The sequence below is a fragment of the Moschus berezovskii genome, chromosome 3 (genome assembly GCF_049115385.1).
Source record: "Moschus berezovskii isolate FMDL1 chromosome 3, NW_MosBer_1.0, whole genome shotgun sequence".
NCBI lineage: Eukaryota > Metazoa > Chordata > Mammalia > Artiodactyla > Moschidae > Moschus > Moschus berezovskii.
This window is the reverse complement of record NC_142462.1, coordinates 98,079,652-98,103,751: the sequence shown is the minus strand read 5'-3', so window position 1 is coordinate 98,103,751 and position 24,100 is coordinate 98,079,652. Positions and strand designations below refer to the sequence as shown.

Genomic DNA, 24,100 nt, shown 5'->3' with positions numbered 1-24,100 from the left:
TTTTCTATCAACATTTCAATTATTTTGATCAATACTAACTCTAATGGAAGGGCTTCCCTGATGGCTCAGCCATAAAGAATCTGCCTGCAATGCAGGAGATGCAGTAAACTCAGATTTGATCCCTGGGTTGGGAAGGTCCTTGTAGGAGGAAATGGCAACCCACTCCAATATTTTTGCCTGGAAAACTCTATGGACAGAGGAGCCTGGCAGGCTATAGTCCAAAGGGTCACAAAGAGTCGAACATGACTGAGCATGCATGCATACATAACATGAATGCATAATTAAACTCCAATTAATTTAAAGTAGGACAGTTTCTCTGCAAGAAGAGGCCCCAAACTGTGAATCCATGTGGAAAGGATTCAGGGGTTCAAATGGAAAGTCATAAGGCAGAATAAACTACTAATGGGAGGCAGATGAACAACGTGTCACTTTGGGCAATAACAAGTTCTGAAAATCCGTGTGTAATATTTTTGTTCCAGGCACATTCAGTCTAGGTCAGCCTCACATTATGTTTAGGAATAAATGCTATTTTTAGTTAAGGCATGGCTCCTTATCTGAGACATCTGAGGAAGTTTGTAGGACAGATGGGAAAAATAGAACAGGGAAACCACTGAACAAAACAAGAAAGGGAGAAGTAAGAAAGAAGGAGGGAAGAGGAAGAAAGAAGACTGGGGGAGAGACGAGTCGGAGCACAGAGTACAGGTAAACCCAATCAGGTTCAACTTGGGTTTCCCTGTTCTGTCCCAGCCCTCTTCCTTGAAATTCCTTCTTCACTTATCTTCTGGTATATTACACTCCCCTGGATTTTTCCCTTCTCTCTGATGCTCCTTCTTAATCTCATTTACTAGCTCATTTTCCCTACCTCTTAACCCTGGAGTGCCCTAGGCTTAATTTTTCTCTTTTCCAGCTATACTCTCTTTGGATAAACGTACCCCTTCTCATTGCCTTAAATAGAACTCTTAGATGTGTATTTCCCAGAATTTATCTCTGATCAACTGTACACCCACCTACCTATTTGACATCTCTATCTGGGTGTCTCACAAACACTTCATCAACCTTAACCCATTCCAGTGTGATCCCCTGATCCTCTTCCCAGCCTATCTCAACATATGTCAGCTCCCTCTCTCCAATGCCTCAGGAGCAAAACCTTGAAGATGCAAGTTGTGTGGGGGTTGGAAGCATCTCTAACCTCATGCAAGAAAGAGCCAGACCCTACATGGCATCTGTGTGGGATGGTCTTCAAGAGACCACAGTCATTTTAAAAGACACCATATAAATAAAAATTACTTTGCTCACTTTGTCTCCTGTCTATCCCAGTCTCCTGCACTCATCCTTGAAGCAAATGAGCAAAGAAATGAATGGTACTCCTCTTCCCCATAACTGAGACCCAAGCTTAGGGTGTGGGGAGGAGAAGCAAGAAGTTTTAACCTGGATAATAACAACCACCACTTAGATGGCACTTGGCATGTGCCAGGTACTGTTTAAGTGCTTTACATGTATTAATATTGCAATTCTCATAACAGCCCTATGAGATAGATACTATTATTCTCACCATTTAACAGATAAAGAAATTGTAGAGATTTGTTCAAGGTCGTTGGCTAGTAGGAGACAAAAAGTGAAAGTTGGAATTCAAGTCATTCAACCTTAGGCCTCCTCCTCTTACCAATACCAGCATGCTGATTTGTGGAATGCCAAATGAGAAAGAGCTGACTGTTTTTATATTTTATGAGACTGAACGCTTTAATACCTGAAAAGTGAACTATTTGTTAATACTTGTGCATAAGTGCATGCTCAGTCACTTCAGTCATGTTCCACATCTTTGCGACCCCATGCACTGTAGCCCACCAGGCTCCTCTCTCTATGGGAGTCTTCAGGCGAGAATACTGGAGTGGGGTTTTCCCCACCCAGGTATCGAACCCGCATCTCCTGCATCTCCTGCACAGCAGGCAGATTCTTTACCCACTGAGCTACCTGGGAAGCCAATTCATTAATAGCTAAAAATGAGGAAAACTGTGGTTTCTGAGTTTTCACTTAGGTAGTACAACAGGCCGCCAACTGAACATCTTCAAAGTCAGTTGTGGAAAAATAATAGAGTTATTCCATATGAGAATTGCTATCAAGAGTAGAATGTTAATAAATGTTTATATATACATGTATACATATATATTTCCAGACCATAAGCATTTCTATCATACATAATCAGAAAATAAAGAATCAGTTTTGGAGAATCCATCCTTTGTGTGGTTGAAAAATATTTATTTTTAAAATTTGGTATTCTCTTTTTTCTGCATACATATTATATCATTCTTGCTGTTGTTCAGTTGCTAAGTTATGCTGGACTCTTTTGCAACTCCCATGGATGTAGCCCCATCAGGCTCCTCTGTCCATGGGATTTTTCCAGGCAAGAACAGTGAAATCAGTTGCCATTTCCTTCTTCAGGAGGTCTTCCAGACCCAGGGATCAAATCCACGTCTCCTGCATTGGCAGGTGGATTCTTGGTCACTGAGCCACCATCTACCAAAATTCTTACAAAGTAGGTTTTCTTTCAGTACTTTTTTTTAGATGAAAAAATGGGTACTCAGAGAAGTTAATTAACTTGCCCAAGATTACACCCCTAGAACATAAAATCTGTATTCTTATTTAGGGTTGTCTGATTGGAAAACTTGTGCTCTTTTTACAACACTGTGGCTGGTACAGACAAATTGCTCAATGTGAGTCCCTGTGCTGAGCTTTGTTAAAGTCAACTGAGCAGATAGTTAGAAACCGTTTGTCTCTGACATGAAAAATTAAAACAAAAGCCAGAAGATGGCAGAAGCATAGGACGGGGAGACCGCTTTCTTCCCCACAAATTCATCAAAAGAACACTTGAACGCTGAGTAAATTCCACAAAACAACTTCTGAATGCCGGCAGAGGACATCAGGCACCCAGAAAAGCAGCCCATTGTCTTCGAAAGGAGGTAGGAAATAATATAAAAGATAAAAAGAGAGACAAAAGAGGTAGGGACAGAGATCCATGTTGGGAAGGGAGTCTGAAAAAAGAGAAGTTTCCAAACACCAGGGAACACTCCAAATGGTGAGTCTGTGGTGAGCCTTGGAACCTCAGAGGGCAACATAACGGGGAGGAAAAATAAATAAATAATTAAAACCCACAGATTACGTGCCCAACAGTAACTTCCAGCGGAGAAGCAGCACAGACACCCGCATCCGCCACGAGCAAGCAGGGGCTGGGCAGGGAGGTGCGGGCTGCATTGCTTAGAGAAAGGACCGGGCCTGAATGCCCCAAGGGCAATCTGAGGGCCCTAACTTGAGATAGCAAACCATACTGTGGGATAGATACCTTGAGAAAAGCCCTAACCTAAGACACCGCCAGGCCCGCTCACAGAACAAAGGACTGACAAGAGCTAGCCGGCTGCAGACCGGCCCATCCCCCGCCAGAGACAGGCAGGCCAGGACAGCCAGAGCCAGAAGGGGGCAATTGCGGCCCCAGAGAGGCATCATCAATCAAACTGCAAGCAGGCTTCCTTGCTAACCAAGACTTCTTGGCATTCTGGATAGTTGACATCTGCCTGAGAAGGTGCACCGGTTGTACACCCAGAAAACCGAGAGAGGCAGGGAATGGGGAGGCGATAAGTTGCAGCAACCGCGCTTGCCAAACACCTGGTCACCTGAGCTGCTCAGACCTGGGAAGGGCACAAAACGCAGCCCCAACTGAGTCTGCACCTTTGAGGAGTACCTGAGTACCTGAACCTGAGCAACTTAGACCTGGGAAGTGCATACAACCCAGGGCTGGCCTCAGTTCCCAGCAGAGCAGCCTAGAACCTAAGCAGTGTAGACAGGGAATGCACACACACCAGTGTGGTTAAGATACTGCGAGCACACACCAGTGTTATTTGTTTGCAGCATTTCTCCCTCCCCACAGCACGACTGAACAAGGGAGCCTAAAAAAGTGTCCACCACTGCCCCCTTGTGTCAGGGCGGAAATTAGACACTGAAGAGACCAGCAAATAGAAGAAGCTAAAACAGAGGGAACAGCCTTGGAAGAGACAGGTGCAATAGATTAAAACTCTGTAGTTAGCACCAACTACATAGGAAGGAAGGGGCCTATAGATGTTGAGAAGTATAAGCTGGATCAAGGAACTGTCTGAAAATGAACTGACCCCACACTGTCTACAACAACACCAGGGAAAGTCCTAGATATATTTCTATATTACCATTCTATAAATTTTTTAAAATTTTTAAGTCCTCTATTACTCTTTTAATTTTCATTTTTATAACATACTATTACTTTGGACAAAGGAGCCTCGTAGGCTACAGTCCACAGGGTCACAAAGAGTCGGACATGACTGAATGAGTTCACTTCACTTTGCTATTCAGTTCAGTTCAGTTCAGTTCAGTCGCTCAGTCATGTCTGACTCTCTGCGACCCCATGAATCACAGCACGCCAGGCCTCCCTGTCCATCACCAACTCCCGGAGTTCACTCAAACTCATGTCCATTGAGTAAAAAAAATGGAAGAACCTATTTTTTAAAGCAAACTTCATATATATATATATATATATATATATTTTTATAGTTTTTGTGACTTTGCATTTTTTTCTTTAATGTTGTATTTTTGAGAATCTAACCTCTACTCTAGACTTTTAATCTTTACTTTTTGGTAATTGTTATCAATTTTGTACCTTTAAGAACCCAAACTTCAGTACCCATTTTTCCTTGTGAGTGATATTACTGGCTTGGCTGCTCTCTTTCCCTTTGGACTCGCATTTCTCTCCACCAGTTCGCATCTATCTCCTCCCTCCCCCTTCTCTTCTCTATCCAACTCTGTGAATCTCTTTGTCTGTTCCAGACTGTGGAGAACACGTAGGGAACTGATTACTGGCTGGATCTGTCTCTCTCCTTTTGATTCCTCCCTTTATCCTCCTGGCCACCTCTGTCTCCTTCCTCCCTCTTCTCATCTCTTCTTTTCTCCATGTAACTCTGTGAACCTCTCCAGGTGTCCCTCACTGTGGAGAAACTTTTCATCTTTCACCTAGAAGTTTTATCATCAGTGCTGTATAGATGGAGAAGTCTTGAGGCTACTGTAAGAATAAGATTGAAAACCAGAGTCAGGAAGCTTAAGTACAAATCCTGAGAACACCAGAGAACTGCTGACTCCAGGGAACATTAATCGATAAGAGCTCATTAAACGCCACCATACCTACACTGAAACCAAGCACCACCCAAGGGCCAACAAGCTCCAAAGAAAACATACCATTCAAATTCTCCAGCAACACAGGAAATAGTCCTGAGCTTCAATATACAGGCTGTCCAAAGTCACTCCAAAACCATTGACATCTCATAACTGTTACTGGAGACTTCATTGCACTCCAGAGAGAAGAAATCCAGCCCCACCCACCAGAACACCAACACAAGCTTCCTTAACCAAGAAACCTTGACGAGCCACCTGTCCAACCCCATCCACAGTGAGGAAACTGCACAAATAGAAGGACTCCACAAACTGCCAGAATACAGAAAGGCCACCCAAACACAGCAATATAAACAAGATGAAGGGGCAGAGAAATACCCAGAAGGTAAAGGAACAGGATAAATGCCCACCAAACCAAACAAAAGGAAGTGATAGGGAGTCTACCTGATAAAGAATTCCAAATAATGATAGTGAAAATGATCCAAAATCTTGAAAACAAAATGGAGTTACAGATAAATAGCCTGGAGACAAGGATTGAAAAGATGTAAGAAAGGTTTAACAAGGACCTAGAAGAAATAAAAAAGAGTCAATATATAATGAGTAATGCAATAAATGAGATCAAAAACACTCTGAAGGGAATCAACAGTAGAATAACAGAGGCAAAAAACAGGATAAGTGAGGTAGAAGATAGAATGGTAGAAATAAATGAAACAGAGAGGAAAAAAGAAAAACGAATTAAAAGAAATGAGGACAATCTCAGAGACCTCTGGGACAATGTTAAACATCACAACATTCAAATCATAGGAGTCCCAGAAGAAGAAGAATACAAAAAAAGGCCATGAGAAAATACTTGAGGAGATAATAGTTGAAAACTTCCCTAAAGTGGGGAAGGAAATAATCACCCAAGTACAGGAAACCAAGAGAGTCCAAAACAGGATAAACCCAAGGCGAGACACCCCAAGACACAAATTAATCAAATTAACAAAGCTGAAACACAAAGAACAAATATTAAAAGCAGCAAGGGAAAAACAACAAATAACACACAAGGGGATTCCCATAATGATAACAGCTGATCTTTCAATAGAAACTCTTCAGGCCAGGAGGGAATGGCAGGACATACTTAAAGTGATGAAAGAAAATAACCTACAGCCCAGATTACTGTACCCAGAAAGGATCTCATTCAAATATGAAGGAAAAATCAAAAGCTTTACAGACAAGCAAAAGCTTGGAAAATTCAGCACCACCAAACCAGCTCTCCAACAAATGCTAAAAGATCTTCTCTAGACAGGAAACAAAGAAAGGGTGTATAAACTCAAACCCAAAACAATAAAGTAAATGGCAATGGGATCATACTCATCAATAATTACCTTAAATGTAAGTGGGTTGAATGCCCCAACCAAAAGACAAAGACTGGCTGAGTGGATACAAAAACAAGACCCCCATAGACGTTGTCTACAAGAGACCCACCTCAAAACGAGGGACACGTACAGACTGAAAGTGAAGGGCTGGAAAAAGATATTCCACGCAAATACAGACCAAAAGAATGCAGGAGTAGCAATACTCATATCAGATAAAATAGACTTTAAAACAAAGGCTGTGAAAAGAGACAAAGAACGACACTACATAATGATCCAAATATCAATCCAAGAAGAAGATATAGCAATTATAAATACATATGCACCCAACATAGGAGCACCACAATATGTAAGACAAATGCTAACAAGTATGAAAGGGGAAATTAACAATAACACAATAATAGTGGGAGACTTTAATACCCCACTCACACCTATGGAAAGATCAACTAAACAGAAAATTAACAAGGAAACACAAACTTTAAATGATACAATAGACCAGTGAGACCTAATTGATATCTATAGGACATTTCACCCCAAAACAATGAATTTCACCTTGCTTCAACCACACACAGAACCTTCTCCAGGATAGATCACATCCTGGGCCATAAGTCTAGCCTTGGTAAATTCAAAAAATTTGAAATCATTCCAAGCATCTGTTCAGACCACAATGCAGTAAGATTAGATCTCAATTACAGGAGAAAAACTTAAAAATTCCAACATATGGAGGCTGAAAAACACGATGCTGAATAACCAACACATCATAGAAGAATTCAAAATATGCATAGAAATGAATGAAAAAGAAAACACAACAACCCAAAACCTGTGGGACACTGTAAAAGCGGTGCTAAGGGGAAGGTTCATAGCAATACAGGCATACCTCAAGAAACAAGAAAAATGTCAAATAAATAACCTAACTCTACACCTAAAGCTATGAGAAAAGGAAGAAATGAAGAACCTCAGGGTTAGTAGAAGGAAAGAAATCTTAAAAATTAGGGCAGAAATAAATGCAAAAGAGACCATAGCAAAAATCAACAAAGCCAAAACTGGTTCAATGAGAGGATTAATAATACTGACAAACCATTAGCCAAACTCATCAAGAAACAAAGAGAGAAAAATCAAATCAATAAAATTAGAAATGAAAATGGAGAAATCACAACAGACAACACAGAAATACAAAAGATCATAAGAGACTACTATCAGCAATTATATGCCAATAAAATGGACAACTTGGAAGAAATGGACAATTCTTAGAAAAGGACAACATTCCAAATCTGAACCAGGAAGAAATAGAAAATCTTAACAGACCCATCACAAGCATGGAAATTGAAATTGTAATCAGAAATCTTCCAGCAAACAAAAGCCCAGGTCCAGATGGCTTTACAGCTGAATTCTACCAAAAATTTAGAGAAGAGCTAACACCTATTCTACTCAAACTCTTCCAGAAAATAGCAGAGGAAGGTAAACTTCCAAACTCATTCTATGAGGCCACCATCACCCTAAGACCAAAACCTGACAAAGATGCCACAAAAAAAGAAAACTACAGGTCAATATCATTAATGAACATAGATGCCAAAATCCTTAACAAAATTCTAGCAATCAGAATCCAACAACACATTGTAAAGATAATGCATCATGACCAAGGGGGCTTTATCCCAGCGACCAAGGATTCTTCAATATCTGCAAATCAATCAATGTAATACACAGCATTAACAAATTGAAAAATAAAAGCCATATGAATATCTCAATAGATGCATGAAAGACTTTGACAAAATTCAACCTCCATTTATGATTAAAAAAAAAAAACCCTCCAGAAAGCAGGAATAGAAGGAACATACCTCAACATAATAAAAGCTATATATGACAAACCCACAGCAAACATTATCCTTAATGGTGAAAAAATGAAAGCATTTCCCCTAAAAAGCCAGGAACAAGACAAGGGTGCCCACTCTCACCACTACTATTCAACATAGTTTTGGACGTTCTGGCCACAGCAATCAGAGCAGAAAAAGAAATAAAAGGAATCTAGATTGGAAAAGAAGTAAAGCTCTCACTGTTTGCAGATGACATGATCCTCTACATAGAAAACCCTCAAGACTCCATCAGAAAATTACTAGATCTAATCAATTAATATAGTAAAGTTGCAGGATATAAAATCAACACTCAGAAATCCCTTGCATTCCTATACACTAATAATGAGAAAATAGAAAGAGAAATTAAGGAAACAATTCCATTCATGATTGCAACGAAAAGAATAAAATACTTAGGAGTATATCTACCTAAAGAAACAAAAGACCTATATATAGAAAACTATAAAACACTGGTGAAAGAAATCAGAGAGGACACTAATAGATGGAGAAATATACCATGTTCAAGGATTGGAAGAGTCAATACAGTGAAAATGAGTATACTATCCAAAGCAATCTACAGATTCAATGCAATCCCTATCAAGCTACCAACAGTATTTTTCACAGAGTTAGAACAAATAATTTCACAATTTGATGGAAATGCAAAAAAACCTCAAAGAGCCAAAGCAATCTTGGGAAAGAAGAATGGAACTGGATGAATCAACCTGCCTGACTCCAGGCTCTACTACAAAGCCACAGTTATCAAGACAGTATGGTACTGGCACAAAGACAGAAATATAGATCAATGGAACAAAATAGAAAGCCCAGAGATAAATCCATGCACCTATGGACACCTTATCATTGACAAAGGAGACAAGAATATAAAATGGAGAAAAGACAATCTCTTTAACAAGTGGTGCTGGGAAAACTGGTCAACCACTTATAAAAGAATGAAACTAGTAGAACACTTTCTAACACCGTACACAAAAATAAACTCAAAATGGATTAAAGATCTAAACATAAGACCAGAAACTATAAAACTCCTAGAGGAGAACATAGGCAAAACATACTCTCCAACATAAATCACAGCTGGATCTTCTATGACGCACCTCCCAGAATATTGGAAATAAAAGCAAAAATAAACAAATGGGACCTAATTAAAATTAAAAGCTTTTGCACAACAAAGGAAACTAAAAGCAATGTGAAAAGATAGCCTTCAGAATGGGAGAAAATAATAGTAAATGAAGCAACTGACAAAGAATTAATCTCAAAAATATACAAGCAACTCCTGCAGCTCAATTCCAGAAAAATAAATGACCCAATCAAAAAATGGGCCAAAGAACTAAACAGACATTTCTCCAAAGAAGACATAAACATGGCTAACAAACACATGAAAAGATGCTCAACATCCTTCATAATCAGAGAAATGCAAATCAAAACCACAATAAGGTACCATTTCACACCAGTCAGAATAGCTGCTATCCAAAAGTCTACAAGCAATAAATGCTGGAGAGGGTGTGGAGAAAAGGTAACCCTCTTACACTGTTGGTGGGAATGAAAACTAGTATAGCCACTATGGAAAACAGTGTGGAGAGTCCTTAAAATGTGGAAACAGAACTGCTATATGACCTAGCAATCTCACTTCTGAGCATACACACAGAGGAAACCAAAATTGAAAGAGACACGTGTACTCCAATGTTCATCACAGCACTGTTTCTAATAGCCAGGACATGGAAGCAACCTAGATGTCCATCAGCAGACAAAGGGATAAGAAAGCTATGGTACTTATACACAATGGAGTATTACTTAGCAATTAAAAAGAATACATTTGAATCAGTTCTAATGAGGTGGATGAAACTGGAGCCTGTTATACAGAGTGAAGTAAGCCAGAAAGAAAAACACCAATACAGTATAATAATGCATATATATGGAATTTAGAAAGATGGTAGCGATAACCCTGTATGCGAGACAGCAAAAGAGACACAGACATATTGAACAGTCTTTTGGACTCTGTGGGAGAGGGCAAGGGTGGGATGATTTGGGAGAATGGCATTGAAACATGTATATTATCATATGTGAAATGAATCACCAGTCCAGGTTTGATGCTGGTGTACTGGGATGACCCAGAGGGATGGGATGGGGAGTGAGGTGGGAGGGAGGTTCAGGATGGGGAACACATATACACCCATGGCAGATTCATGTCAATGTATGGTAAAAAACAATACAATATTGTAAAGTAATTAACCTCCAATTAAAATAAATAAATTTATATTAAAAAACACACACAAAAACCAATATCTGGAATATCTCCAAGATGCTGGTGGGGAAACCACTGCTTACCTTTGAATCAGAATAGTCATATCCTCCCCACAATATTACTCCTGATGCCCCCAGTGCTGCACTCTCACCAATTGTGTGCACTAAGTCCTCCTAAAAAAGAGAAGGGTCACAAGGAGATTCTGCCAACCATATTTAATCACTGACAATTCAATAATGTCTCAGTCCATCAACTGTGGTAAAGAACACACTGATAACGTTATCTTTGTTTTTAAAACAAAGGACTATAAAGCAAGATCGGAAAAGGTAATTCTGCCTGGGATACTTACCTGATAAATATGTATGATGTTCCAAGCATTACTCTAGACACTAAGAATATAAAAATGAAATAGATTATATTTCTTGTTCTTGAGAGTATGTTTTAGTGTGATGATTATGACAGACATTTAAAATTGCATGGTAACAAATTAAATTATAGATTAGCACCCACAAGACATACATAGTTTAGAGAAAGTGGTTAATGCTGCATGAAAGTGTATGGGAAGATTTCCTTCAAGAGGTGAAATTTCAGAATGGTCTTTGGAAAGGAGTATAAATGGATAAAATAGACTTAAGAGAGCAGAGTTTTTTATCCAGTAGGAATAAAAGAAAAGGCAGAGTCATATGTAGGAAAAAGTGAGATTCCTTGAGAAGTGTCAGTAACTCTTACGGTAGGTAAAAAGCACTGGGGATCTGGGGAGAAGTAAATGTATCTGAATCCTTGTATTAGGTTAGCCAAAAAGCTCTTTGGAGTTAAAGTAAAAATAAAAGACACATTTTTCATTTTCATGAAGAATTTTACTGAACAAAATACTCACTGTTTTGCTCCCCTGCCTTCTGTTATTTTTCAGGCAACTTCATAATTTCATCTTCCCAAAATTTTTTATCTTTTTGAGCAAACAGTTGAATTTTTTTCCATTAAGATAATTTTGTAAAGACTAAAATAAATGGACATCCAAATGTGTAGTGTCTGATGAATATGGCAGATGAATCAGAACTTCCCAGTCAAGCTATAACAGTTTTGCCTGGTCGTCAAGGAAAGATACAGTCTCAAGCTATCCTGATGGACAATAATGCATTTTATGTTGACTAATTTTAGATGCTTTTTTGTTTGAGTGCCGCTTTCAGTGGTCTAATTGGAACAGTAGCTGTTGGAACTGTTTGGTTTTCAGAAGGAGCTCATAATAAAAGCCACCCTTTCTAATCCCACCATATACACAACATCACCTTCTTTAGATGAAGATAGGCCTTTGGTGTGGTTGGTGGTGGTTTATTTCACTTGCCCCATGATCTCTTCCATTCCACATTGTTATACAATATCCACTTTTCATTGCCCATCACAATTTGTTGTAAAAACAGAACATTTTTTGTTATGTTTAAGTAGAGAATCAATCGCATGTGGAAATTTGGTTAAGAAGGGTGTTTTTCTGTTTCACCCAGATATCAAAACAATGAAAACAACCAAGTTAGTGCAAATGATTTTCAAGATTTGGATATTTTGAGTATGTTGGCTATTTCCCATGGGGTATAATGTTGATTGTTCTCATTTAATGGTTTGATATGATCACTATCAACTTCAACTTGTTTACCTCACCTTGGAGCATTGTCCAGTGAGAAATCTCCAGCATGACAATCTGCAAACCACTTTTGACATGTTTGATCAGTCAAAGCGCCTCCTCCATATACTGCAAAAATCTTTTTATGCATTTCTATTGTTTTTACCTTTCTTGAAATAATAAGCATAATATGCAGAAAATGTTTTTTGCTTCCATCCTCAGTATTAAAATGGCTACACAAAAATTCACTCATTTGGATAAGACATTTTTAACTTTTAATTTTTTATACTTTTAATGAAGTATAAATGATTTACAAATATTGTGCTAGTTTCAGGTATATGGCTTAGTGATTTGATTTTTTATGTATTACAAAATGATCGCCATAAGCTTAGTTACCATCTGTCATCATACATAGTTCAGTTCAGTCGCTCAGTCATGTCCAACTCTTTGTGACCCCATGAATCACAGCACGCCAGGCCTCCCTGTCCATCACCAACTCCTGGAGTTCACTCAAACTCATGTCCATCGAGTCGGGGATGCCATCCAACCATCTCATTCTCTGTCATCCCCTTCTCCTCCTGCCCCCAATCCCTCCAAGCATCAGTGCCTTTTCCAATGAGTCAACTCTTCGCATGAGGTGGCCAAAGTATTGGAGTTTCAGCTTTAGCATCAGTCCTCCCGATGAACACCCAGGACCGGTCTCCTTTAGAATGGACTGGTTGGATCTCCTTGCAGTCCAAGGGACTCTCAAGCGTCTTCTCCAACACCACAGTTCAAAAGCATCAATTCTTCAGCAATCAGCTTTCTTCCCAGTCCAACTCTCACATCCATACATGACCACTGGAAAAACCATAGCCTTGACTAGTTGGACCTTTGTTGACAAAGTAATGTCTCTGCTTTTTCACATGCTATCTAGTTTGGTCATAACTTTCCTTCCAAGGAGTAAGCGTCTTTTAATTTCATGGCTGCAATCAGCATCCGCAGTGATTTTGGAGCCCAAAAAAATAAAGTCAGCCACTGTTTCCACTGTTTCCCCATCTATTTGCCATGAAATGATGGGACCAGATGACATGATCTCAGTTTTCTGAATGTTGACACAGTATTATTGACTGTATTCCCTATGCTGTACATTATATCTCTAGGTCTTATTTATTTTATAATTTCCAACCCTCTACCTCCTTCCATGGGACACGATCAGTTTGTTATCTGTATCTATGAGTCTGTTTATGTTTTCAGTTTGTTTGCACTCTGATATGACAGCTGTCACAATACAATCTAAAGAATTGTTTCGAATGAAGTTTAAGACAACTGTTTTACCAGAAATATTGTATAGAAAAACACAAATGAACTTTCTGGCCAACCCAATAAATAAGTAACATCCAAATACAAGCGTCTTTTGTGTATATTTTATTACACAATTTTAAAGTGTTAGGGCTTAGCTAAAAGAAAGTTTTGACACTGGGAGGCCACACATTTGTAAAACAGATATTTTCAGCTGTCATAAAAACATATTGGAGGTGGAAGTCAAGATGACACTCAGGGACCCCAAATTAGGAGATGATGAAAACTCTTCAGTGAGAAATGATGAGAGCTTCAAAAAAGACAAGGTCAGTCCTTGTAAAGCAGAGAGGACAGATTGAACAGTTCTTTGGAAATTAAGATGGATAAGATTTAGTTACCTACTGGATAATAGAAAGAGAAGGGAGGTATCCAACTGACTCTCAAGTGGGATGACTAAGTAGATTATAATTCACCAGGAGGAGAAACAGAGGAGGTCATGTCCATCATTACAGACCAAGAGCAGAGAAGCAGGAAATAGGAAGAGATGAAAGACAGCAGGAATGATAGACGGACAATCTGCATTCTTTCCTTCCCTGCAAGGTGTGGAGAATCAGAGACCCAGTATAAAGGTAAAGTATTCAAAAGCCAGAATGAGAAAATGGCCATGTTTCAGCAAAGCTCCTCTGCCTTATATGAAGTCTCCAGTAACCTAGCATTGTGTTTCACAATTTGTCTACGTAATGAAACAAGAAAAAAAATCATTCTTCCATTATACTAACTAGCATTGCCTTCATTAAATGAAAACCAAGTCTCATTCAAATTGAGACACTGGAAGGGAAATATCTAGCAGAGTTAGCTTTAAGTGATTTCACAATCACAATATGAAGAACATAATAAATGATGTTGTGCTTAGTCGCTCAGTCATGTCCAACTCTGTGACCCATTGGACTGTAGCCCACCAGGCTCCTCTGTCCATGGGATTTTTCAGCAAGAATACTAGAGTGGGTTGCCATTTTCTTCTCCAGGGAATAAAGGGTGTTATAAAATAATAATGCTATTTAAACAATAAATGAGATTCATGCTGTTTGTTCATGTGAAAAGGAAAAAATTCATGTGAAAAGGGAAAGGCAATTGCATAGTATTAAAACACTTCAGTATACTATTACTCAGATAACGCTATAATTTTGGTTTCCTGAAATAGAGCTCAGAGGTGATACTTAGCCCATAATTGACTTTGAAAATCAAATATTACCCCAAAACGGGGACATTACAAACTGGAATGTCAATAAAATGTGGCTGATCTCATTCTATCCTTTTCTATCAGGCAAAATATCTGACTGCATGGATTATTATTTTCTACTCATTATTCATAATATATTGTGACATACTGTAGACACTCAATAAGTATTTTTTGAAGGAATAGATATAAGCTAGTCTTTTCCCCAATGGATTTGGGAAAGTGATATGATTTGAGAAATATGTTACTTGATGAATAATTTATTGAGAAGATTTTGGTAGGTCTGACTGACATCATCCAATACTTGGAGAACTGACTTTTGAAATAGAGATTTGATTTATTCTGTATTGCACCAGAAGTTAGGATTAGAACTAGTAGTGATACAAAGTTATCCAGAGGCAGAGTAGACTCAACACAGTCAAGAACTTTTCAGGGATTAATTGGGTTCCCAAGTGACAGTTTTCCTTCTAGAATAGGAAGAACCCCATGAAAAAAAAAGTGCTAAAGCAAGTAAGAAAAGATCTGTGTTTGAGGGTGAGGCAGATTAGGTATATCTGACATCCTCCAACTTTTATCATGGTGCTATATTTCTTTTCCTCCTAAACACTGAATGAATATTCCATTTTGAATAATACAGAGTAATCCTACAAGGATAGCAATATAAAGCCTACTAAACAGTATTTGGGTCAATAGATTTTATTCTGAAATATTTGAGGAAGAACTGATATTTCATTTAAATGTTCTTATCACAAATGTAAGTGGTTTCAGTACTGCTTCTGTGTTGTGTACTAGAAAAACTGAATTGTGAGCTCACAGCTATTATGGAGATTTAAGGGTTTTCTCACCTGACCACCCACACAATAATTGAATCCTTACAAGAATATTCTATATAAATGACAATCTAGATAAAGCTTGAACACTTTCAAGTGTCTACAAACTCATTATCTTCCAAACCAGTTCATTCCTACATCTTTGTGCTTCCTACCTTGTGTAAGTCTAAGAATACTTTTATATAAACCACTTTCATTGCCTTGACACTCATCACTAGATTACATTTTAGATCTTTAAAGATAAAATCAACAATCTATATTATTTTTTAAGTAAAATAATCAATTAAAACATAAAAATGCAATATATTGAAAATATAGTTGGTAAATAATTTACCCAAGCTCTCCTTTTTACAGTTTTGATTTGGAAAATTGCTGCTACTGTTTCGTGTTAAGAGATTCTTTAATATGAATTTTTTCCCTAGTTAAATTTAATCCATTGCATGATTAAACTTAAACTTAATTACAGTTCTGCAGGAAACCCTTGGAAATGCTAAGCTGGTAAGAATCGTCACTTACAAACTCTTAGTAGTAGTAGTAGTAGTTTAGTTGCTCAGTCGTGTCCGACTCTTGCGACCCCATGGACTGCAGCCTGCCATGCTCTTCTGTCCATGGGATTCTCCAGGCAAAGAATACTGGAGTGGGTTGCCATTTCTTTCTCAACAAACTCTTAAGCAAACATCTAATTGTCAATGACATTCAGAATTGGCTTGACATTTGAAGGACTACATGGTTTTAGTAATAGAATAGCATTCTGTTATTAAGGGGATATAAGCATCCTAAAACATTATTCCCTAAATTTCATATTCTGGAAAAAACTCTGATGCTGGGAAAGGTTGGGGGCGGGAGGAGAAGGGGACGACAGAGAATGAGATGGCTGGATGGCATCACTGACTCTGTGGACATGAGTTTGAGTGAACTCCGGGAGTTGGTGATGGACAGGGAGGCCTGGCGTGCTGTGATTCATGGGGTCGCAGAGAGTCAGACACGACTGAGCGACTGAACTGAACTGAACTGAACTGAACTGAAGCATCCTAAAACATTATTCCCTAAATTTCATATTCTACTAAATTTCCATTTTTTAGTGTGTGACTGTATGTTTTTCTTACCTGTGACAAAGCTTCAATACTATGCAAATAAAATGGTCTGGAAAAAATAAAAACTGGTAAAACATAGTCATCTTTAGCCATTTCAGCAATTCTCATAGCTTCTCTAACTCGATAATGAACAAATTTCAAAGCATTTAAACTTGACTTCAATATTTTATCCAAATACACTGAAGTATAAAGTGCTCTGCTTTTTTCCCATAGCCATTGGAGTTGGTCATTGCGGAAAATTTCATCACTTGGGCATTTACCTGTGTAGGTCTGTGGATTTATCCTATAATCATAATTGTAGCAGTCTGGATAGAGATAAAAGCCCCATAAACATTTTGGTCTCATTTCTAAAGCCAATGTGAGAGTAGCATTCATAATACTCTTTCCAGCACTTTCAAATTCCTTTTCGGCAACTATTCTCACTTTCATTTCTGACCAATCAGGATGGCGGTTTCTAGTAAAGTCTAAAGAATGGTTTTTATATATTACTCTATTGCCCCAATTTCTGTCCCATTGTGGTTTCCAGCTTTCCCAGTCAATGATAACAAGACCTTCTGATCTCCACCAAGGAAAAACTTTTGCAATGTCACCAGCGGTCTTCCTTAGGTGTGTAGGAAGGCTCATATTCTGTGGTATCCCTCCATTAAAGGATTTTCCCTCTGGAGAGAAATAAGGATAATACCCTAATTCATTTGGATAAATTACGGCAATTGTCGATCCACTCTGAGTCTCCAAAGGATTTGATATAATATTAAATAACTGAAGATTCAGATCCACATTGAAGAAATGCTGACACTGCATTGTTGGGGCAGCCCAGAAAATGTTGAAAGGTCTTTCTGTGATCACTGGAGGCATTGCTGGCTTTCGGGCTGAATGAGTGAACACGATCAAAAACAGCAGCTCTCCTAACCATGCCCCCCAGGGGTTACACTGGCTCATAGTTCTCACCATCACAGCATTCTCCTTAAAAATGAGAAGAGGAAGAAAAATTAAACATGATGGAGTCAAATGTTCCTTAAATCAAGTAAACTCATGGTAGTGTTTAAGCTACAGTTTGAGTTGTAGACTGACTTTTTAAAAGATTTATGAGATTTATTGATATGTAGGCTTAATTTATACTTTTAACAGGGAAGAAACATGAGGCGCTTTTTTTAAAAACTAGAAAAGTAAAAAAAAAAAAAATCCAGTGAATAGAAACCAAAGTAAAAATTTTCACACAACTCTTCAGTTATGAAAACTCTGTCTGCTAGTCGTTCTAGCTTTCATTTCCTATAATTCTGACTGCATAACCATTTGGCATTTTTAACAAAAATTAAATGGAACAAAAAGAAATATCTAATGGTTCAAACAGTAAATAATACCTTGCTTACTATTTCGAATTCACTGGACTCAAAAGTGGGCTTCTTCATTTTTTGGTTTGTTTGTTTTTAAAAGATGATAGTTATATTTGGAATTAGTACAGGCTAAAATAGAAACAGGTAGAAACGGCGTTTACCTGCTATTGATTATGGATTTTGTTGCTATCTTCTCTTGGTACATAAATTTAGAAACCAACTGATTGTTTAATTTCCTGGTTTTCCCATGAAGAAGTTGGACTGTATTTTCACCAATCAATTCCCAAGTGAAACTTGGCTAAATCCCTTCTAAACAGACAGTTGAGCCAAAAAACTGCCAAAGAATCTTCCCAGACAAGGATGGTCTAATAGTTATGCATTCTGGCCAATGAGATCTCACCATGAAAGCAATGTGGTTGAAGTTATGTATCAAAATGATTTTATCATGAAGTTATTTTTAAATAAATGAATTACAAAGTTGTCTATGATGTAATTAAATTCAGTGTCTTTTTAAAAGTCAAACCTTCTTTTTTTGGTAGTTCTTGCTGAATTTATCTAATATATTATCTAATATATTAAATTCAGGAAGAGGTACTGACCAAAGTCATATTTTAACTCTTGCAACACAGCATCCCAAGTTTATAAAGAAACTTGAGTAAGTCATTGTCTCCCTGTACATTGAAGATTTATTCGTAGCTATGAATGATAATTTACTCTTTTAAATAAAGTAGTTATTATTTTTAAAATTAACTTCATGAGGAATTTATATCATGGCATCAGATGAGTCCCTCAGTCACCAGAGATACTCTATTCTCTTCACTCTTCTCCAGCCACGGACCTTAAGGTAACTCCTCCCCTCAAAAAAAGAGCCAATATTTTTTCTTATCTTTGTCATCCAGGGAAAATCAAAGAGGACCCTCTATCCATAAATATCACTCTTTATGTCCTTCTTCTCATGAGAGCATGTATGGTATAAATGGGTATATATATTTAGTTAAATGTGATATTATATTAAATTAAGAAAAAGGGCTATAAATCTAAAATATTGTGCTTTAGCAAAACCCAATTATAAATTTTCTTTTCTAAAGTATTTTAATCATGCATTCTATTTATATAAAATTATACCCTGTCTCTTTTGTCACTAGTCTATGGAAAACTTATTGGTTTAGCATTATCTTCTTCACCAGTATATATTTTATAACATACTACTTCTACAGTAACAGAATTAAGCATTATGATTTGTTCAGTTCAGTAAAGTTCAGTCCCTCAGTCCTGTCCGACTCTTTGTGACCCATGAACTGCAACACTCCAGGCCTCCCTGTCCATCACCAGCTCCTGGAGTTTACCCAAACACATGTCCATTGAGTTGGTGATGCCATCCAACCAACTCATCTTCCATTGTCCCCGTTTCCTCCCGCCCTCAGTCTTTACCTGTATCAGGGTCTTTTCAAATGAGTCACCTCTTCACATCAGGTGGCCAAAGTATTGCAGTTTCAGCTTCAAGATCAGTCCTTCCAATGAACACCCAGGACTGATCTCCTTTAGGATGGACTGGTTGGATCTCCTTGCAGTCCAAGGGACTCTCAAGAGTCTTCTCCAATACCACAATTCAAAAACATCAATTCTTTGGCACTCAGCTTTCTTTCTAGTCCAACTCTCACATCCATACATGACCACTAGAGAAACCATAGCCTTGACTAGATGGACCTTTGATGACAAAGCAATGTCTCTGCTTTTTAATATGCTGTCTAGGTTGGTCATAACTTTCCTTCCAAGGAGTAAGCGTCTATTAATTTCATGGCTGCAATCACCATTTGAGTGATATTGGAGCCAAAAAAACTAAAGTCTGACACTGTTTCCACTGTTTCCCCATCTATTTCCGTGAAGTGATGAGACAGGATGCCATGATCTTAGTTTTCTGAATGTTGAGCTTTAAGCCAACTTTTTCACTCTTCTCTTTCACTTTCATCAAGAGACTCTTCAATTTCTCCCATAAGGGTGGTGTCATCTGCATATCTGAAGTTATTGATATTTCTCCCAGCAATATTGATTCCAGCTTGCACTTCCTCCAGTCCAGCATTTCTCACGATGTACTCTGCATATAAGTTAAATAAGCAGGGTGACAATATACAACCTTGACATACTCCTTTTCCTATTTGGAACCAGTCTGTTGTTCCATGTCCAGTTCTAACTCTTGCTTCATGACCTGCATACAGGTTTCTCAAGAGGAAGGTCAGGTGGTCTGGTATTTCCATCTCTTTCAGAATTTTCCACAGTTTATTGTGATACACACAGTCAAAGGTTTTGACATAGTCACTAAGCAGAAATAGGTGTTTTCCTTGAACTCTCTTGCTTTTTCAATGATCCAGAAGATATTGGCAATTTGATCTCTGGTTCCTCTGCCTTTTCTATATCCAGCTTGAACATCTGGAATTTCATAGTTCACGTATTGTTGAAGCCTGGCTTGGAGAATTTGAGCATTACTTTACTAACGTATGAGATGAGTGCAATTGTATGGTAGTTTGAGCATTTCTTTGGGATTGGAATGAAAAATGACCTTTTCCAGTCCTGTGGCCACTGCTGAGTTTTCCAAATTTGCTGACATAATGAGTGCAGCATTTTCACAGCATCATCTTTCAGGATTGAAATAGCTCAACTGGAATTCCATCACCTCCACTAGCTTTGTTCATAGTGATGCTTCTAAGGCCCACTTGACTTCACACTCCAGGATGTCTGGCTCTAGGTGAGTGATCAAACCTTCATGATCACTGGGTTGTGAAGACCTTTTTTGTACAGTTCTTCTGTGTATTCTTGCCACCTCTTCTTAATATCTTCTGCTTCTGTTAGGTCCATACCATTTCTGTCCTTTGTCGAGCCCATCTTTGCATGAAATGTTCCCTTGGAATCTCTAATTTTCTTGAAGAGATCTCTAGTCTTTCCCATTCTGTTGTTTTCCTCTATTTCTTTGCATTGATCACTGAGGAAGTCTTTCTTATCTCTCCTTGCCATTCTTTGGGACTCTGCATTCAAATAAGTATATCTTTCCTTTTCTCCTTTGTGTTTGGCTTTTCTTCTTTTCACAACTATTTGTAAGGCCTCCTCAGACAGCCATTTTGCTTTTTTGCATTTATTTTTCTTGGGGATGGTCTTGATCCCTGTCTCCTGTATGATGTCACGAACCTCCATCCATAGTTCATCAGGCACTCTGTCTATCAGATCTAGTCCCTTAAATCTATTTCTCACTTCCACTGTATAATCATAAGGGATGTTATTTAAGTTATACCTGAATGGTCTAGTGGTTTTCCCCACTTTCTTCAATTTCAGTCAGAATTTGGCAATAAGGAGTTCATGATCTGAGCCACAGTCAGCTCCCGGTCTTGTTTTTGCTGACTGTATAGAACTTCTCCATCTTTCAGTTCAGTTCAGTCACTCAGTCGTGTCAGACTCTTTGCAACCCCATGAATCACAGCACGTCAGGCCTCCCTGTCCATCACCAACTCCCGAAGTTCACTCAAACTCATGTCCATCATCTTTGGCTGCAAAGAATATAATCAGTCTGATTTTGGTCTTGACCATCTGGTGATGTCCATTTTTAAAGTCTTCTCTTGTGTTGTTGGAAGACATTGCTATGACCATTGTATTCTCTTGGCAAAACTCTATTAGCCTTTGTCCTGCTTCATTCTACTCCAAGGCCAAATTTGCCTGTTACTCCAGGTGTTTCTTGACTTCCTTCTTTTGCATTCCAGTCCCCTATAATGAAAAGGACACCTTTTTTGTGTATTAGTTCTAAAAGGTCTTGTAGGTCTTCACAGAACCGTTCAACCTCAGCTTCTTCAGCATTACTGGTGGGGGCATAGACTTGGATTACCATGGTATTGAATCATTTGCCTTAGAAACAAACAGAGATCATTTTGTCATTGTTTAGATTGCATCCAAGTACTGCATTTTGGACTCTTTTGTTGACTATGATGGCTACTCCATTTCTTCTAAGGGATTCCTGCCCACAGTATTAGATATAATGGTCTTCTGAGTTAAATTCACCCATTCCAGTCCATCTTAGTTCACTGATTCCTAGAATGTTGACGTTCAGTCTTGCCATCTCCTGTTTGACCACTTCCAATTTGCCTTGATTCATGGACCTAACATTCCATGTTCCTATGCAATATTGCTCTTTACAGCATCAGACCTTGCTTCTATCACCCGTCACATCCACAACTGGGTGTTGTTTTTGCTTTGGCTCCATCTGTTCAGTCTTTATGAATTGTATGAATTTGTAAATATAATTTTTGCCCCATGCTGTTTAGTGAAATTTTATTCTATGTTCTAGCCATTTTTATTACTTAGAATATAAAACTTGATTTCAGTTTTCTGACATTATATATTTACACACACACACATATTCACACATACATATGCATACTTGATCTTTTTAATCAAAAACTCTTGATTGAGTATCAGATATGTTTCAGGAAGAGAGCCAAGTCTAGGGATGCAGTGGCAAAACCAACATAATTCTACACATTGCAAAAATTTATAGATGCCTAAATGTAAGACGCAATACTATAAAACTCCCAATAGATAACACTGGAGAAAATCTAGATGGCTATGGTCATGACAATGACTTTTTGGATACAAAAACACAATCCATGTAACACAGATTTAATAAGTTGAACTTTATTAAAATAAAAACATCGGCTCTGTGAAAGGCAATATCTAGAAAATGAGAAAACAAGCTAAATACTGGGAGAAAATATTTGCAACAGACACATATGACAAAGGATCACTATCCAAAGTCTACCAAAACAAAACTCTTGATACTCAACAATAAGAAAATGAACAACTCAACTTTACAATGGGCAAAAGATCTGAACAGACACCTCTACCAAAGAAGATATAGAGATGACAAGTAAGCATATAAAAAGAGTCTTCACATCATATGTCATCAGGGAAATGCAAATGAAAACAATGTTGATATTTCACTACACATATATTAGAATGGCCGAAATCTGGGACACTTGTCACACCAAATGTGGTGAAGACATGGAGCAACAGGAACTCTCATCCACTGCTGATGGGAATCCAAAATGCAACAGCTACTTTGGGAGCCACTTTGTCCATTTCTTACAAAATTAAACACACTTTTACAACATGATACAGAAATTGTGCTCCTTGATATTTATCCAAATTGCTTTAAAATTTATATTCACACAAAAACCTGCACAAAGATGCTTATAGAAGCTTTATTCATAATTGACAAAAGTTGGAAGCCACAAAGAGGATTTTCAATAGATGAATGGATGAATAAACTATGATACATTTGGACAATGGCATATTATTCAGCCTTGAAAAGAAATGAACTATCAAGCTGTGAAAAGACATAGAGGAAACTTAAGTGTGTATTACTAAGTGAAAGAAATCAGTCTGAAAAGTATTCCAAGCATATAACATTCTGGAACAGGCAATGGAAATGGTAAAAAGACAGTGGTTTCTAGGATTTAAGAGGGAGGAAGGGATAAGCAGGAAGAGCATAGAGGACTTCCAGGGCCGTGAAACTTTTCTATATAATGCAATAATCATGGATTCATTCACTATGCATTTTTCAAAACCCGTAGACAGACAATGTCAAGAGTTAACCATAAAGTAAACTGCAGACTTTGGGTGATAATGATGTGTCACTCTAAGTTCACTAATTTTAATAAACAAAGAATTCTGATGTGAGATATTGATAGTGGGGGAGGCCGTGCATATGTGGAGACAGAAGTGTGAGAAAATTCTGTACTCTCTGCTCAAGTTTGCTGTGAGCTTAAAAATTCTTTTTTTTTTTTTTATTGTTTGCTATACTGGGTCTTCATTGTGGTGCTTGGTCTTTCTCTAGTTGCTGCACAGGAGCTTGTTGACCTGTGGCAAGAGGGATCTTAGTTCCCTGACCAGGGATCAAACCCACATCCCCAGCATTGGAAGGCAGATTCTGAAACAGTGGACCATCAGAGAAGTCCCTTAAAAATTCTTTGAAAAATAAAATCAATATAAGTGAGAAAGCATTATTGATAAAACTGTGTTCATGGGAGC

General features: G+C 38.1%; 1 protein-coding gene across 1 annotated transcript in view; it reads right to left on the bottom strand.

Moving 5' to 3' along the window:
* LOC129551969 (hyaluronidase Ccc Hy-4-like) overlaps positions 1-24,100 on the bottom strand; it is a 58,473-nt gene that overhangs the window by 2,522 nt on the left and 31,851 nt on the right. The window contains exons 5-6 of the mRNA XM_088831815.1: positions 16,710-17,660; positions 10,724-10,813 (exon numbers count right to left, since the gene is read on the bottom strand). Of these exons, the coding sequence (XP_088687941.1) occupies positions 10,724-10,813; positions 16,710-17,660 (1,041 nt within the window). The remainder of the gene's footprint in view (positions 1-10,723; positions 10,814-16,709; positions 17,661-24,100) is intronic.